General features: G+C 36.8%; 1 protein-coding gene across 6 annotated transcripts in view; it reads right to left on the bottom strand.

The window, feature by feature from the left end:
* Positions 1 to 190: 190 nt before the first annotated feature.
* RBBP8 (RB binding protein 8, endonuclease) overlaps positions 191 to 19,106 on the bottom strand; it is a 43,918-nt gene continuing 25,002 nt past the window's right edge. For all 6 annotated transcript variants that reach the window (XM_027638746.1, XM_027638748.1, XM_027638745.1 and 3 more), the window contains 12 exons: positions 18,186 to 18,287; positions 17,394 to 17,491; positions 16,595 to 16,722; positions 14,767 to 15,649; positions 14,556 to 14,682; positions 11,006 to 11,106; positions 10,108 to 10,222; positions 9,423 to 9,575; positions 8,644 to 8,713; positions 7,600 to 7,696; positions 3,228 to 3,369; positions 191 to 1,323 (listed from right to left, as the gene is read on the bottom strand). In XM_027638746.1, coding sequence (XP_027494547.1) covers positions 1,226 to 1,323; positions 3,228 to 3,369; positions 7,600 to 7,696; positions 8,644 to 8,713; positions 9,423 to 9,575; positions 10,108 to 10,222; positions 11,006 to 11,106; positions 14,556 to 14,682; positions 14,767 to 15,649; positions 16,595 to 16,722; positions 17,394 to 17,491; positions 18,186 to 18,287 — 2,114 coding nt within the window. In that variant the 3' untranslated portion in view covers positions 191 to 1,225. The remainder of the gene's footprint in view (positions 1,324 to 3,227; positions 3,370 to 7,599; positions 7,697 to 8,643; positions 8,714 to 9,422; positions 9,576 to 10,107; positions 10,223 to 11,005; positions 11,107 to 14,555; positions 14,683 to 14,766; positions 15,650 to 16,594; positions 16,723 to 17,393; positions 17,492 to 18,185; positions 18,288 to 19,106) is intronic.

Raw genomic sequence — 19,106 nt, 5'->3', positions numbered from 1 at the left:
CTATATAACTACACCTGTAATCAAATGGTCCTATCCACCAAGTTTTTAAATACATATTTTTATACACACACACACACAAACACTCTCACATAAACACACACACATATCAAATACAAGAATAGAAATTACAGATATATTTATATATATAAAAATTTTTAAATATATAAATCCTTGGAGTATCTGTATTTTCTATTATTTTATTTTGACTTAAGGCATTTAAATAGTTCCTTGCTTTATGATATCTTTTTTAAAAAAAGAGTTCTCACTGGTTGAACCTAACTCTGATTGTAGCTTCTTTATTCCTCAGTATCTTATAGGTAGGCAAGCCAAAGATCACTAGGTAGGTATTACCCTGCCTCTGTTGATACTGTATGCTCTTACTTCCTAAATGCAAGTATGGAACTATATTGCCTGTTACAAAAAATTAATTTAAAATACCTCTGGACAATCCTTTGTAATCTAGGTGATGAGCATTGCTGTCCACTAGGAGAACTCTAGGTAGAGTTGTCACCCAAATTTAGAAATAGCAATGCTTATATCTATCAACAAGTGAGACACAGATATGCAAAAAGGTCCAAATTAAGAAAAAAAAAAGAAATATTGGATATTCTAATTTAAATACTTAGGAAAACACGGTGCTATACATTTAACACCAAAATTTAAGAATGACACTTAGACTTCATGGTTTTCCTACCTCCAAACTATTAACAGTAGATACATTTCATATTTAATACAACTTTATTACAAGCAAATATAACCATTACTGCCATAAGAGAAAGGCCATATAAGAAAATCCAGTGCAAAATAAAAGCACCCTAGAAAATCCACATTTCTGTTCCCATTAATAGACATTTACCCTTGCAAGAATAAATGATTTCAGTGACTTAAAAGCAGTTACTCACTGACACAAAGTTTAGACAGGATTTGCTGCAATTTTAGCCGTTGACTTCAAAGGAAAAAAAAAAAGTGAGAGACTCATTGTCTGACAGGTGCAAAAATTAATACAAAATGTATTAACACAATATGAAACAAACATACATTAAATAGTTTTTGTTTCCTGCTAAATCAGACTTTCAAATGAATTCTATAAAATTTACATATTCAATTAAACAGTTTATCTATCATTGTGGAAAACATAGTCCTTTATTTCAAGTTTATATTAACTATAAATATCTATGGGTAGGAAAGATACGCTTCAAGTTGGCAGGCCTTACTTCCCCATCCTTTATGTCTTTTGCTCTTTGCCTTTTGGAGAAAACATCACAGCATAAGGCTGCCGTCTTTTTGGACGCTGACAGGGAGCAAGATCCTCTTTAATGTATCCTTAAAAGAATAAGAATAAATCTGAAGTAAGAAATATAATACAAAACCAGACATAACTTTAGCTTAAATTTGTGTTTACCCTCAAAAAATAACTTGTGATTTTTATTTCCTTTTGTGGGAACTGGTTCTCACTTCACAAAAAGTTATGAGATCCCAAGGTACAATATCATTCATTAAAACACTTCTCTGCTTTCTAGTAGGTGAGTGCACAGTAATGCTCTGCAGACAGTCAACACTGAAGAGAATGGTAACTATGAATTGTTCAACTGTTAAAAAACAAAACTGCACTTTTCATTTTCTTTTCTACAGAAGATTTTATGTAAGTAACAAAGTATGCAAGCACTGCTAATTCAGTTGACTAATAAAAACCACTTTCAAAAATGTAAATCCTAGTCATGCAGAGAAATGGCACTTTAGGCACATGTGCTCTGTGAGTCTAAACAGCACATCCTTCTGTTTTAAGGGCACCCTTATTTATTGAAGACTTATCCACCTGGAAAAAGCCAAACATGAACCGACAGATCAAACACACCTTGAAAGCTTTCTGATAAGAAAAGTGTATAGCAAATTTCTATAACATACTCAACTTAGCTAACACTGACAGTGAGCAGACATTTTATGCAAGTCGATTACAGCACCTGGCTTTTGTCAAACCCTTACTGTTTATCAGGAACAACATCCACCACAGTGAGAGTAGTAGATTCCTTCTTCATAGTTGGAAAATGCTGTCTATGTAACTCAGTTATTTAAAAAAAACCAACACAAACCACAATTGGTTCAAAATACCAATAAGAAGTAGAAAATACATCTGTTGTACCCCACTACTTTGGAGCAACGGCTGCAATTGCTCATTGTGGGAACTCTCTCTGGTGTTCTGGAGTTTTTGCTGCACCGTTACATAATTTTTTTTTTTTCCAGGGGAGGGTTGATCTTAAGTCTGCCTCTGATATGCTTTTGAGGACCACTAACAACTGAACAGCTCTTATTCTAGCATAATGAGGAGACAGCCAAGAATTTTTAAAGAGTCTGTAAGCAGATTCCGAATGGGTAGCAACAAGTCATGTAAAAATCAAAGCTCCCTGTTCTGAAAGATTAAGAATAATACTGCAACACTACCACACAAGAACACATACACATCTCTGGCTACATTTTCCTATGCCTGACCTATGTCTGTTGTTCGAAGATTAATTCTTCACAGCTAATAACAAATGCACAAGTAAAGATATAAGTAACTCAGAGAGTTCATACAGGGCTCCTCACCACTTCTGAGGAAATGTATATAGACTGTACTACAAACTCACCGTGTTTTAATATAACTAGAAAAACCTAATTTGTATAGCAAGCTCTAGGATTTTGAAAAATTATTTAGGAAAGAACAAACTCCTGGGTAAAGAGAAGTCAAAGAAACCCCAAAACCCAAACAGCACAGTTTTTTATTGTCACTAACAAGCAGGGTATATGTATTAAAAACTATTTAATCACACCCTACCTGCAACATACCCATTATCATGTGGTGTTACGAAGCTCTAAAAATACTGACGAAGGACATCAACAGTGCTGCCTGTCCCTCCTCAGTAAGTAAAATCTCTCAGCCTTTGCCTCTGAAAACCCAGTTCTTGCTTTGATTCAAAGACATGTAGGGTTTTAATTAAGTTCTAGGAAAATCCCAATTATTTCTGCCTTCTCTATCTAGGGTCTAAGAAAGTTTTCATATATTCCTTTCTTAGTAGTACAGGAGCTGCTAAAAATAGACAATATTTATTTAAAATAATGGCTGCTGATAAGTAAACAGACCTCAATAGGACTGGGTGAGAAAGGCTACAGATAATTTCAGGGAACCATTTCTGGTAAACAAAATCAGCTTTGAAAAGTGCTTTGTAAGATTTTTTTTTTTTTTCACAAACCTCTTTCCATGCAGGTTTGGGTGGAAGGAAATCCAACCTCCCAGAAATTTTCAGGAGTATTTGGAGGAATGTAGCGAAATCTGTGTCTGGAACAGGAAGCTAGTTTCTTCTCTCTCTCTTCTTCTGGAATGTCTGCATAATACTAAATATTAGGGGAAAAAATCCAAGTTAACAAATTCATACATATACAGCAACTGCTTTACACAATGACATTGTCAATCACTGTGTTTATTAACACAGTTATCTAAAAATGGTGAGGATAGCCAAGAGTAGAGATTTGTTATCCAAGTGACAAACACCTGGCAATTATCCTAAAAGCTTACTGAACTTACAGATTATTTATGGTGGCAAATTTGTTAGCTTCCTATCTTTTAACATACCATAGGTACGAGGTTTATGCACGTGTATAATTGCTTATGTCAACCATTTTACTGACTGATTTTACAAATATAAGTAGCACAGGTGTTGAAATAGATGGGAATTTTTAAAATTTATTAAGTTTCAGCTTGCATTTACAAACAAAATTAAAGAAATGAAGAAACACACTACAAAAGCCCCACTGCAGAATTATTTCATGTCTACATTTATATCAGCAACAGCAAACTTAAGTAAAAATTCTTCCTTCTTAACAATCCTGTAATTAGGAGTAAATAAAGAGCTAGTTTAACTAGCTGTCACTGAGACTCCACAAACTGTCTGCCAACCGCACATTCTCTACAGTAAATTGGTTACTCTTTTATTCCTGTCAGCTGTACTGGACGTTGCAAAGACTTCAAACCTTTTTGCTGCATGTTCCCATGAGTAGCATTAAGAAAGTTAGGGTGGTTTTTTTTCCATGCAGTTTTGTACTGTTTCAGTTTGTAATTCTAATTGTGTCTCCTAAAAATACGAATCTGGCACTTTGATATTAGAGAATGCCAAAATATTTTCAAAGCGAATTCACCATGTGATTAAGTGGCAAGCCAACAGTCACAGCGACACAAGAAACCTGACCCTAGTAGAAGTGGCAATACAATTCTACTGAAATGACAGTGTTACAATTCAAAAAGGCAAACCAAAGTTTAAAGCTCATTCGATCAACTGCAAAGTGATCTAGACTGGTGAAATCAGAAAAGGAAAAGGAGCCAATAGAGATTACTTCCTTTCCCCAACTACTAGTAGGATTTTGCATAAAAATCCTCCTTCAAAAAATCATGAGATATAAATATTGATGATTGTACAGAAAAGAGTAATCACAGCTCTGAATATGTCAGTGTCAAAACTGCATGAACTAGGAAAAGCAGACTTGTTTCATTTTGTGATTCTGTAGTCCATGGGAACTGCAACTCTACCTAAAACAGGTACATTTTCTCCCATCCCAAATCAATTCAGACTTTGTGCCATTTCACAAAGTGTGAGACCAGAACATACTGTGCTCTCTCCCTTATTAGTACAGGCATCTGTAACATGTGGATCTCCCAGTCAAGAACACAGATTTAGGTTGTTAGCAGGTTGTAACCAAAATTCAGGTTATGGTCTGTCTACTATGAAGTCCAGGAATGTGGGACAGAATAAACAGCCCATTCCATATATAATATTCAGGAATTGTTATGAGCCCCTAGTAAAAGGTTCTTCAAAACTTTTTGAGTTTAAGTCCAGGATCAGTCACTGAATTTGTAGACGCTTCATTTGACAATGTTTGCCATCGTCTTATAAAACGTTCCCTTAAAGCAGAAAAAGCCTATGCCAAGACCAGAACTTAAGTGGGTATCATCAGTCTCTTGGGGATTGAGTCAGATAGATTAAGGTTACTTTTCCAGCTAGACTTCAGAGACCCATCTGGAAAGATGTTTGTGTCACTCAGTTAAATATCTAGAAACTAATGAAAGAGGAGGAACAAGTAATTATCATCTGGAACACATCAATTTTCCCTGCAAAAGGTAAGAACATGGTGTAAAGTCAGCAAAATTAATACAAGAATTCTACAATATCTGTATAAGCCAAATAATACTAAGTCTTATTTAGGGATAATTAGCAGTGCTCCATATTTTTGTCCTGTAAATAGCCTGAAAATTTAGAAATTGACCTACTAAAAGTTTGTAATGTGCTGCATTTTTTTTTAAATTAAAACATTTAGATTGGTAAGGAATATTTATAGATCCAACAATGAAAAATACAGTACAGTTCAGTGGCAACAGAAAATAAAAAGACCAATCAAAAATCAAGACAAGTATGTTTTAAATAGAAATTAGAAAGTAACTTTTTTTCTTTGCCTTGTTCAGAAATCTGTTAGGGTTGACATGAGAATGGGAGAGTTACGTATGTCAGCTAAACAGCAGTAAGAACTCTCAGCTGTTTTCTAGATTGATTTCCCTGTCCACAGCATTTTCAGTCCGCACAAAACATTCGAGCTAGGGTTTTCCATGGTGAAGATAGGCAATACCTCATCCTACAGTGTCTTCTCTGTAAAATAACTGTTTACAGAACTCTACAATTTCAAGTCTCAGAAAGGGAACTCCCATTAGTTTAGCATGAAGTTACTTACAGAATAATTTCTGTAATCTAAATGCATATAAAAACATTTGACTGATTCTCTTGCTCATCCAAAGTGTAGCTAGACTTTATAGCCACACTAACAAATGTTACTTTTACAAGCTACCAGTAACTCCTGCCTACAATCTTTCTCTGATAGCATCGCAAAGTTGTAACAAAACAAGAGGTCTTATCAAAAGTTCTACACTGTAAAGTGAATGAGATGCTTCCACAATTTTAAGATAAGCACTTATAAAGGACTGTAATATCAGTCTGCTGCGGCATGTGCAGAAATTAAATCTGCCAGGTCTTTTCAGAGTGACAGGTAACTCACCCTACTCACATCACTTGCAGCACACAGCCAGAAACAACTGACTGATATCTACCCACTCCCAAAATATTTCCTAAGGCTTTGGTGACTTTTCAAACCCACATGGCTAATCAGTAAGCCAAAACTTTTTAAAAGCATCATTTATGCTTTATCCAATACTCCCTTCTTCCATAGGCATTTAATTCAAAGCTAGTTTTATTACTGTGCAATGACAGAGCCAAGCATTCCCTACATTTCAAGACATTCATCTTGAATGGCGTAGACTTAAAAAAAACCTCAAAAAACCAAAATCAACAACAAAACCACATTTTCCTGACACTTAATGTAAAAACCTACTCTTATGAAACTGGAGCTGTGAATGTTTTCAGACACCACAGTTACCACTCTAACTTGACAGAAAGTAATAAGAACTGCATTTGCAGAGAGAAGATCTGCAGGTTACAGAAACAGGAAATTAAAACACTAACCACATGGCTCTTGGACCAAGAAATAGACTGAAGGTTTGAGGGGTTTTTTTTGTTTTGTTATTTTCCAATATCTTGTTTTCTTTCAATTAAACATATATTAAACATATATTTTATTTTCTTTAAATTAAAAATATTTTTGAAAATGGTGTTTATAGTTATAAAACTTAAATATCTGTATTTAATGAGTTTCATCAAAACTATTTTTCAGGAATGTGTTTTAATTAAAAATATAGTCTTATAAATTTCTTCAACTAAGTAAATGGGACTTGACTGCAAACTGAATAGCAGAAGATTCTATGAAAAATGTTGATTCTATATGGGTGTGGAAATTAGGTCAAAATATTCCAGAAAATCCAGCATTATTCAGTCACCAATCCACATTTCTAGTGAGTCATAATTTATTAGATAATCACCAATGATTAAGTTCAGCCTGAAAGCCAAATTAAATATGTCCTTAATACACATGTAATTACTTCAATATTTTATCTCTACACCAAGTATCTGAAAGCAGTTTACTAAATTGAAAGGGAGGAAAAAAATGTGAACATGAAACCTGAAATGTAATACCTTTTATCCTGCTAATGTAAACATTTTTGCATGCATTTGCACATATAAACACACTGCCACCTATGCTGGTGCAATTATTTGAAAAACTTATCACAGAAGCAAGGGAAAAAACAAGCAAACCAAACAGAGATAGATATATCTATTTATAAACAGGAACAATCCAGTCCCTGTAAATTTCAGTAGAGCTTTTGAGCTGAAATTTAAAACTTTTAATAATTCTTTGACTTACTGATCTTATTGGAACCATGATGTTAGAGGCTTCTATAATACATATACACAAAAAAACCCCAATACTTTATATGCAGTTACTACAGCTGAAAACAAACCAACCAACCGCAAACTTGGTAAAACAGCTTTGGTAAACACTTACTCCTCTGCTACTGTAGGTAATGACAATGATGCAACCAGATTCATGATTTCAACAGCACTTTAGCACTTAAATAATGTCAGAGTTAGGGGAATGGAAGACTGACCAAACTTTTAAAGCATTACTTACTATTTCACATTCCTTACAAGTATGGCCAAGTAATTTTCTTCTTTCTTCTTTTTTTCGAATAACCTCAATATGAGGAAAATCTAACACAGTATTCTTTCTGAAAAATAGAAACATTTTCACATGATAGTACTTTTATTTCTTCTACATAACTGGAAATTTCTGTTTTTTAGAACATAATGATGGAGAATCAAGGAAAAAAAATATCAGATAATGCCTGCAAAACCCAAATCAGATTGTATTTCATAGCTGAATAGGACTATTTTTATAAATAAAAGTTTTTAAATGTAATACGATCTTTTACATAACCAGAGATGTATGTCTCATTATTATGGCTTTTCATTGTGTGAAAGTAATTATTAGATAGAAATTGTTCTGCAGAGTATTTATTTTTGCCTGAGTTGTGCTTGCACTGATTTCCATGAGAGGAACATATGTGGGGGTTTAAGACCAGAACAGATTCTTTTCAACTTATCTGCTCACAAAACACTAAACAAGTTTTCCTCTACAAAGAAAACATACACCAAAGTGAAAAACAAAACAAGCTAACTGAAGGGCTTGGTATCATTATGAAATAAAGACACAGACTTCCAGTGATGATTATACAGGCAGCAAATAGAGGAGGCACTAAGAGGCACAGTTGTTGAACATTATTCATTTATTGTGCAGAGCAAGGGGCAAAAATATCAGAGAAGGAAAGATTTTTATTTGTACAAGCAACCTATAGGTTCTTGGCTCTTAAACTCATACATGACCACATGCCTGTAAGAAACCACATGGATTACAAAACACTGTGTTTCATAAATTATAAAAAGCAGAACAGGCACTACCTTCTCTTCAGCAAATATGATAGGCATCTCAACATGGTTACTTTTTTTCCCCTACCCCAGCTTTTATCTAAGGTTTTTATCTAATTAAGTAGATCTTTTGCCTGTGCATCTTCAACTGCTAATATATAACAAACATGTTGATTTTATGGAGGAACAAGCTCCCTATAGGGAGAATATAAAGAGCCTTAGAATGTCTATACAGAACAAATTAAATTACCTTTCATCACTTTTGAAATATGGCTCCACAAAAGCTTTCTGTTTGGCTTTATCTTGTTTATCCTCATGCTCTGTACATATACATGCAAAACAAAAAGTTACATATCATATAAGGTTAACAGAAAACTGCCTGGGAAAACTTCTGTAAAATTATTAACCAACTAAAACCAATAAAACCTCGTCATGTACATTCAGTCTGAGATAACAGATTCAAGTATGTACTAAAAACAATATAGAATTGACTGAACTGACAATCAAAAAACCTTCCTGGAGTAGCAGGAAAACAGTAGCAAGACAAGTAAAAAAGACAAGCAGAATATTAAAGGGAAGGTTGCTTAAAATACAAAATACTGTAAAATCTTTGATAGAACCTGGGATAGGGAGAAGAAAGGAAGTAATTAATCTGTAGCCAAAAACTAGTATGACTCTTTGGGATGATCTTGTGCAGGGCTAAGTTGGATTGATGATCCTTGTGGGTCCCTTCCAACTCAGCATATTCTGTGATTCTGTTTGCTCTAAGAGTCACTTTGCTGTCCTGCTGTTCTGCCAACTTCCATTACACATCCCACATTTGGGTGGTGACTGTATAAACGAACTAGTGAAATAATTATCATATTGGTTTATCTTATGTCCTTACAATTAATCAATTTTCACATGAATATATGAAAAAACAACCGATGGTTTACTTGGCATATTTGTTCCTAGAGAACAGAGCCTGATTTCAAATCAACTTTTGCAGTTTAACTAGTCTAATAAAGACAAAATCAAATCATATCGCACTCTTTAGTTTCTTGCTTGCTACTGTTATTCCCTTATCCCGCTCTTCATCATGAAGAGTTTCTTTTTCATCACATGCAGAAGGACTATCTTCTGGTAGGTAGGATTCATATTCTTCATGGGTTGTCCGATCAAACATCTCTGTTATTTCTCCTCCTATTATAAAAAGTACAGTGAACATCCAAATCAGCCTCTCCATGATTTTAGTCAAGAAAGTGCATTTTGATTGAATGTGTATCAAAAGAAGTAACATTTAGTCTTTCCACAGAAAGTCTAGTATGATGACATAGTAAACTTCCAAAGCTGCTTGTTACAAGAGTGACTGTTGCAGGTGAGAGCAGAGCTGTTACATGGTTAAGTATTTAACTCTTTGAGCACTATAAATGAACTGGCTCTCTTGGCATAAATCCTACCATTTTCTTAATCTTAAAAAAAAAACCTCAAAATCCACAACCAGACTGATCTGTGCAACCTATAAAAATACATCAGCAGTTTTTTACTGTAAAACATTTCTTACTATATAGTCATACAGGGAAAAAATGCCATTCACTCTTCCCTTCTCAAAAAAAACCTCCAAACAACAACCCAACAAAAAACACCCCAAAACCCAACCAAAAAAAAAAACAACAAAACAACGCCCCACACACCACAAAAAGCAGCAAACCAAAGGGGAAGAAAAAAGTCTTACTTGGACTGCTTTCCTGATTTTGCTCTTGATTTTTCATTTTTAATAGCACACTATCACTAACATATGTGTAATCCATATCAACAACTTCCCCTCCGACTTTGCTCTGAGAATCACCCTAAAAAAAGCAAAAATGACAATGGCCTTCAGATGCAACTGGTGTAGTCAGTGTCAGTTCTGTGTATTCTGAAACACTTTCATAGCAATTACTGGCTTCTTTTTGGACACCCTTTTTTTCCCCCACAGTAATGTCTGCATGATAAAGATATAAAATCTATGTAAAGAATAACATGTTTTGAAATTCAAGTGTGAAGCATTTATTTGATGGGCAAGAAATGCCTTAAAAAAATTTCATGTTAAACTCTCCAAAGATAAAAAGTAACATTGAAACATACAGAAATGAAAGACTGGACAAATTAATAGATTTTAAGATAGTCTTTAAGTGAGAGAGACAAAACAAGCAGACTTCATTAAAATTCTCAGAGATCTTAATAACCAAGTTGCACTCAACTCAGTGAAAGATAACAGTCATTATTGGCACATTTTCTATCACTTAACATAAAGAGATATCACAGATGTATCACACTGAACATTTTCACAGGAAAAATAATGTGATTTAGAATATTTTTTGTCTTAAAAGAAACTCAAAACCACCTCCAAAAACATCAGTTTCATATGGAGTATATGTCTGCTGAGTTTATCAACTAGACAGTGGAAATGTTGTAGGATAACTGTAGTGTACTACGCAAAAACAAACATTTCAGGTGTGCAAACAAATATTAAATGAGATGAACTTAGAATTTTGGTAGAAAATGGGTTTGGTCTGCCCAGAACAATGTTCATGATAGTTTTTCAGGTTTTTCAACATCACAGAACATGCAGACTTGTTACAAAAGTTTACCTTGGTATCAATCACAGTAATGTCCATTTTGTACTGTGAAAGGTCAGCTCCTGGGTCTACGCTCCACTGTAAGTTTTCTAAAGAGGGTTTATCTTTCAGGTCTGGATGCAGAGAATATGAGGAAAAAAAAGACAAACAGAATCAAAGTCTGCCAGCAGCACCCTATAGTGTGTAATTTACATCGGCTTCCCTTTTATCAATTCATCTATGGGTTTAGGGATTATTTTTCTCCAACAGGCTCATTTGGTGTAAATCGTATTTTGTCTGAAGAGTCAGAAATAGATCTTTTAAGTTTTTTTGTCATATTCAGGAAGCACACTACACCTTTGGGTTTGTATGAGGCATATAATACATAAAATACACTTGCAGGTAAATCCTCTGTCAGGTAGTATTGATAATGCATAGAAGACATTCATAGGCTCATAGAATTGTTTAGGTTGGAAAAGACCTCGAAGATCATTGAGTCCAACCATTAAGCCAGCACTGCCAAGTCCACCACTAAACCAAGTTCTTAAGTACCACATCCACAAGTTTTTTGAACACTTCCAGAGATGGTGAACTCACCAATTCCCTGGGCAACCCATTCCAATGCCTGACAACCCCCTCAGTGAGGAAGTTACTCCTAATATCCAATTCAAACCACCCCTTGCGCAAAATGAGGCCATTTCCTCTTGTCCTATCTGGTTACTTGGAAGAAGTAGGTGACCTCCACCTGTCTATAACCTCCTTACAAGTAGTTGTAGAGAGCGATAAGGTCTGTCCAAAGCCTCCTTTTCTCCAGGCCAAACAATCCCTGTTCCCTCAGGTGCTCCTCATAAGACTTGTGCTCCATCCCCTTCACCAGCTCCATTGCCTTCTCTGGACATGCTCCTGCACCTCAATGTCTTTCTTTTAGTGAGTGGTCCAAAACTCAATACAGGATTTGAGGTGCAGCTTCATCAGTGCAGAGTGACAGAGTGATAGCCACCAGTGCAGAGTGACAGCCCTGGTCCTGCTGGCCACAGTAGTTCTGACACAGACCTTTTTGGCCACCTGGGCACACAGCCACCTCATTGTTCAGATGGCTGTTGACCAGCACCCCAGGTCCTCTTCCACCAGGCAGCTTTCCAGCCACCCTTCCCCCAGCCTGTAGCAATGTTACATGGGGCTGTTGTGACCCAAGTGGAGAACCTGGCACTTGGCCTTCACAGAATCACAGAATATGCTGAGTTGGAAGGGACTCACAAGGATCATCGAGTCTAGCTCCTGGCCCTGCGCAGGACCATCCACAAGAGTCACAACATGTGCCTGAGAGTATCATCCAAATGCTTCTTGAACTCTGTCAGGCTTGGTGCTGTAACCACTTCCTAGGGAGCCCAACCACCCTCTAGGCTAATATCCAACCTAAACCTCCCATGACACAGCTTCAGGTCATTGCCTCAGGTCTTGCCACTGGTCACCACAGAGATGAGATCAGTGCCTGCCCCTCCTCCTCACCTCATGAGGAAGTTGTAGACTACGATGAGGTCTCCCCTCAGTCTCCTCTTCTCCAGGTTGAACAGACCAAGTGGCTTATACCATTGGCCTCAGCCCATCCATCCAGATCCCTCTGCAGATCCTTCCTACTCTCCAGCAGATCACACTTCCACACAACTCGAGCTGTCTGTAAACTGACTCAGGCTGCACTTGATACCCTCATCCAGGCCATTGATAAAGACATTAAACAGGACTGGCCCCAACACTGAGTCCTGGGGAACATCACTGGTGACCAGCCACCAGCTGGATGTAACTCCATTTGCCACCACCCTCTGGGCCTGGCCATCTAGACAGTTTTTTACGCAGTTAAGAGTACACCTGTCCAAGCCATAAGCACTCAGTTTCTCTAGGAGAATGCTGTGGGAAACAACATCAAAGGCTTTGCTGAAGTCCAGGTAAACATCCTCAGTCTTTCCCTCATCCACTAAGCAGGTGTGGATGCCTCATAGACTTGTGTGTCTCAGTAATGCAGCAGGTTGCTGACCCTTTCTCCTTGGATTATGGGGGCTTCATTCTGCTCCCTTTCCCTGTCTTCCAGTGCAGGGGACTGGGTACCCTGAGAACAACTCATCTTACTATTAAAGACAGAGGCAAAGATGGCATTAAGTAACTCAGACCCTTCTTCAACCTTTGCCACTATGATTCCCCCTGCATTCAATAAAGAATGGAGATTCTCCTTAGCCCTCCTTTTGCTGCTGATGGATTTCTAGAAACATTTTTTATTGTCTTTTACAGCAGTAGCCAGATTAAGCTCTAGTTGGTTTTGGTCATTCTAATTTTCTTTCTGTGTAACCTCACAACATCCTTGTAGTCCTCCCGTCATCCTGAGTTGCTTGCCCCTTCTTCCAAAGGGTCATAAACTCTCTTTTTTAATCCCTGAGTTCCAGGCAATGTTCAGTCAGGTTGGTCTTCCTTCTCACCAGCTCATCTTTCAGCACATCAGGACAGCCTGCTCCTGGGCCCTAAAGATTTCCTTCTTGAAGAATGTCCAGACTTCCTGGACTCCTCTACCCTTCAGGACTCCCTCCTAACGGAAAACTGTCAACCAGTATCCTAAACAGGTGAAAGTCTCCCCTCCAAAAGTCAAAAGTGGCAGTTCTGCTACCCCCGACTCCTTACTTCTCTGAGAACTGAAAACTATCATTTTGTGACTGTTGTGCTCAAGATGGTCCCGACCATCACTTCACCCACCAGTCCTTCTGTCCACAAACAATACATCTAGGGGGTGCCTTCCCTAGCTGGCTTGCTACTTACATTAGATCAATGAGTCAGGTCTAAGAAAAAAGCACAGAAGTGTAAGAAAAGAGTATAGAAGTGTCTGGGTGTTGTTCCAAAGACATCTCTTGATTTGTCTGTGAAGAGAATATTTAGATTCCAAGCTACACAGCCACACCAACTAGTGACAGATATGTTTTAAATTCTAATGCAAGTATTTCTAAATAAAGTAGGCAGTGTAATAGCTCACCTAGGGAGTACAGAAGCCTTGATTTTACAATCCTAGTTCAAAAAATCAGTTTTCAGACTGAGAACATTTAATAGGAAAGAAGATACAAGGAAGAGTATATATACAGGAAGAGTATATGGCAGCCTATGTTTATTATCACTAAAGGTACAAATTTCTTTAACAGATCATTAGGAATAATGAAAAATATTAACTAAATAGTTTATCCTTACACTTAAGTACAGTTTTCAAGCATTTGAAAAAAGTTTAAACCCAAACTTGCTGAGATTTTTATTATTACACTGCTAAACAATAGCAATGCTAAACAAACAAGAAAGAACAAGATTCCTAGCCTGTTGAGTGTACACCTGAATACCAACGATATATTTATTAAACAGTGGCAAAAGAATGCCAGGAAGATACAGACTGTAAATGTGGGGGGTAATCTTTAGAAGTCCTGAATAGAATGAGTCTGAGTTAGAAGCAGAACAAGTGATTAAAATGGAAGAAAGGAACATATGAAACATTCTACTCAACCATAGCGCAGGCTGAGGCGGTAGGGCAGCAATAAAAGGAACATTTTCATCAAGTTACCTTGCTCATTTTGCAGTACTTTACTTTTTGATACTCTGCAAGGGTTTGGTTGAAGCACAGATGCTGGTTCAGACTCTCCATGTCCTGTCCTTGTTTTCCTTCTATTTGGTACGTGGCCACCGGCAACCTAACAACAAATTGCAATTTTACTATTTCCCAAAACTTAAATATAGTATTTCAAAGGAGCAGAAAAGAAGTCAGAAAAGTGTACCTGTAAATCACCAAAAAGTTCCTCTGTCTCTGCAGAACTTGGCAATGGTGCAAATTTGAAGGGAGGAACTTCTTCTTTCATTTGGATCTGTTTTTTCTTATCTGGGAATGTTTTTCCCAGCATTGCCTCTTGTACATACGATTCCTCTTGTAAATCTCTACCGAACAAACAGCTCTCGTTGGCATTCTGAATGGACGATAAACCTTCAGGAATGGGCTTCCCCAGGTGTGAAAAAATGTCATTCAGAGTCACCTGTTTCAGTCTATTTTTACATGTCTCCTCACCTCCTTGTTTTTTCTCTTGACAACGAACTCCAGAGAAGCGATCGGACAGATCCAAGGGCTTATCAACTGTATGTTCCCCATTAATATGCTGAACATCTGATCGAAAGGGCACAGAGTTCTCTTTGTTGAAAGATGTTTTTTCACAGCTAACTGCATGATCATCTTCAGTTTTCTTTCTCTTAGCACACCTGCCTTCTAGCTGCTTCTGGTGCACGAGAAGGAAATCGCTCTTGATCACCTCATTTTTAGCTGTGCAAGTGTTTCCAACACAGGTTACAGCCTCACTAGTATTCTTTTTCACAACCATCTGCCTATTGATAGACGCCTGGCTGATAACTGAGTTGATTTCTGTTCCAAGATTCAGTGGTGCAACAAAAGCAACATCTTCAGATTTTGATTTACTTTTATGAGATCTGGAACTGGATGGATTGTTGAAGAGGTTGGTTTTGAGATTAGCCTTCAATCCTGAATCTAAAATACAAGGAGCATGACCTGTACTTAAGTTGTTCTTCATACTGCTAGAAGCTCCAAAAACAGGAGAAGCTACCTGAGAATCCCAGTCAACATGTGGTGGAGTGTTCTGAGATGGATCTGAAATACTGAATACAATGCGAGATGAGAGATTTTTCTGGTGTACACAGGCTGGGAGGAGAGAAAGGGATATACAGAAATTCTAAGTTTCCTATTACTGATCTGCTATAAAGCTGTGCAGGTTGCTAGTATTAACTGAAAACAGAAAGAAAAACCAAAGGGAACTTATTCTAGGAGTAAGTACTGTTGCAATTAAAGAGCTATAAAAGGCAAACAAAACACAGATCTTGCCCTTCATTTTGGTATGGTGTGAAAATCTGTTCCACATTCAACTGAAAACAGAGGACAGACCTAAGCCTGCCTAGGAATCTCTTCTATCCAAGGACTCCCTACCTTTCAGTGCAGTGAAAAGGAAGAAAGAGAGAAAGACTGCTATTGCAACCAATCTAGGTTCTTGTATAGATCTTAAAACCAAGACAACATATTCTCAAAGCTTCTCCAAGTGAAGGAAAAAAGTGCAAGCTTCTTTCAGGTACTCTGTTTTTTACCTGTCATCAATAAAATAAACATTTGAGATGACAAATAGGGCCAAAAAATTTCAGTTTAGACCACAACATCCTTAGGAGAGTGGGAAGGGCAACACTAAATCAGTATGACACCTAAACTGCAGAAAAGTTTAATGATCATTTTCCTATTCCAGCTTTAGGCCCATTATCCCCAGGGTTATGAGCCTCACACGATGTCTTGCAATAATGACAAGCTGGGAAGGCAGGGACTGTGTACACAAAAAGCCCAAATCAGAAGTTTGTGAATGAAGTAAAAGTCCACAGTTTTGCATTTTATCAGTTTCTTTGCTTCCAATGTTATCTACTTGAAAGAAACACCTATGATATGAAAACACTTATTTCCATGTGTTTAAAGCAAAATGCTGTTAAGGTTTTAAATTCTACTAAAACCAGAACTTCCTATAAGCCTGTTTAAAACAGTATTATTATAACTGTGTGGAAACACACCCTAAATTGCTGTCATCATTTCTTGATTCAGAAGCTGGATGCTTTCTTGAGTCTTCAGTCTGCATGCTCTCTGGGGCCTGGTTCATAACTGTATTAGTGTGGGGAAGATTCAGTACACTCTGGGACTCCTATAGATGGTGAAGGAAAACAAAGAAAGGAAGCGTGAGAAGATACTGGAATTAAAAATTAGAAATATCAGAATTAAAAACTAGAAATGTGCTAGATTTGCACACAAATACTCAGAGGACCCATTCAAATTGAAACATTCAAATCTTCATGAAAAATAGTAAAAGCTAGGAGATGAACTTTTGGCCAGCAACTTTAAAGAAATCTTATGGAAATTGAAAATAATTCATCATTCAAATGCTCACACAGAGAAACAGTCTGCATACTATAATTTTCATGGTAGTTTCCAAGCAAAAACATCAAGTAATCTGACCTGGAATCACCAAACAGTCTCATCACCTAATACTCTATTTCAGTGTCTTAGACTTGATTACTGCACAAAGGGAGTTTGGCAGACCCAAGGGTTTAGATCACTGTATTAATAAAACTTGCAAGTTCTATACAAAGTGGGAACCATGTCCCAACCCTTCTCCCCAACCCCCAGATAGTCAGCTGAGTTGTATCTCTTCTTGCTAGAGCAACTCAGTAACGAGTAAGCAAAAGCAAACCAAAGTGAGCTTACTGGAACTCAGAATACCTTTGCAGAGTCTTAATGCAAAAGTGGAAAAACATGGTTTTGAAAACAACTGGCCCAAAAAGCTGGTTATGTAAGAAATTTGGGAATAGTACTTACAGATTCCTCTTGAACACCAAGTCCAATAGTTTCTGCGACAACTGCAGCCAAGTTAAAAGATGGCTTTGGATTGGGATATCCTCCCACTCTTGGTTTATCTTTGTGAGAAGATCACAGTAAGTTACATATATTTCATAGTCTCTTACTCCACTCACACAAATGGTACAAACACAGAACTAAAAAGTTCACAAATTAAAACTGGCATTCATGGAAATAGTTTGACCTGTATCAGATAAAAATCATATCTGAAAGTGCTAAGTGGAAGAGGGGGGCAGAAGAAGAATTTCTGATGAGAGCAAACTGCTGTATCAGCACAGAGAAATATGTTTCCAATATGAATATAGCTTCCAAAAATGAACATACAAAGACAAGTCAGTGTAAAAGTTGCTTTTCAATCTCCCAGTCCAGGGCAGGAATAGTCTGAGAAAAGCACATAGATCAGTGGTGATGTATATTTATAGTAAAATGCTTCTCTTGCATATTTCCTTGGTGACAGTCACCATTATTTTTCCTATGTTTTTATTAGAAAAACAAATAGATGAGTTTCCCTTTGAGGGGTTTAACATTACACAGCCCACTAAGCTGGGGCAAGTTAATAAGATTGGAAAGTACAAGAACTACAACCACTACAACCATGACCTGAACGAATGATTCCATGCTAATTCTCACAGTCATTAGTTAAAAAGGTTTGCACCTTTTTACATTTCTTTGTTAAAGAGATGAACCCTCAGTTTTACAATATATTTGCCTTATTTTGAATGGAATTAGAACTAAATCTATTAACACACTTACTTGGTACAGGGGACAGTTGTGGATCACAGGTGTCTGCCACTAGTATCTCTCCTCTATGGTTACTGCTCACTTGTGTGGAAAAGAGTGGAATTTTTCCAAACTCTAGGAGATGTAGAAACATTTTCACTCAGTGAAATTAGGTATCCTGTTGTGATAATTTTGTGTAGATACAGACAATGATCCTGACCTTAAAAGCGCTTGAATATGAGTTTTGATATGTCAGTAGATCCAGTAATCTAAGCACACCTGATAATTTGTCATAATGATACCTCAGAATAAAGCCACAAATATTTCATATAAATCCTTTTTCTCACAAATATGATCCCAGCCAGTCAGCCCTAAAACAATACTAACAAAGAATTACACCACCGTCTATACTGACCACATAAATATATGTATTCAAGCTCTATTTTACCTGTTAATATGGCAACAAAACAATTAGAGAGTAAACCATCCAAGGGACTAATGTTCTGCATCAGCTAACGTAATAAAGTGAAAAGGTGAAAACCTGAGATCTGAATTATGGGCAACTCTGCCATGTAGTCTTTTCTGTCCAGATGACCGACAGCTTTTCATAGGCATTAACTGTGATAGGTATTTACACCATTTCTTACATATTATACTTTGGATTCATTTAGTAGCTCAATTTTTATATTCAGAAAATGGAGAGGTATAGCTATGCTTAGAAAGGAGAAATTATTCACAGTACTAAAAATTTCAAATGCAAACTAAAGGCTATGAATAACCAGCTCACCCTTTTTACTCCACTGTTGTCCTATTTTTATTCTTCAAAAGAGGCTTTTAGTCAAGACTCCTATTTAAATATACTCATACATTATTTAAAATACCTTTTCTTATGCCAGAAGATAGATTAACAAAATAAGAGCACCTGGATTATCGTATTTCCTGTGTATCATTAAA

Source organism: Corapipo altera, unplaced genomic scaffold (genome assembly GCF_003945725.1).
Source record: "Corapipo altera isolate COAL_440 unplaced genomic scaffold, ASM394572v1 49, whole genome shotgun sequence".
In the NCBI taxonomy this organism is placed as follows: domain Eukaryota; kingdom Metazoa; phylum Chordata; class Aves; order Passeriformes; family Pipridae; genus Corapipo; species Corapipo altera.
The sequence above is the reverse complement of the archived record's forward strand: the minus strand, read 5'-3'. Positions and strand labels throughout refer to the sequence as shown.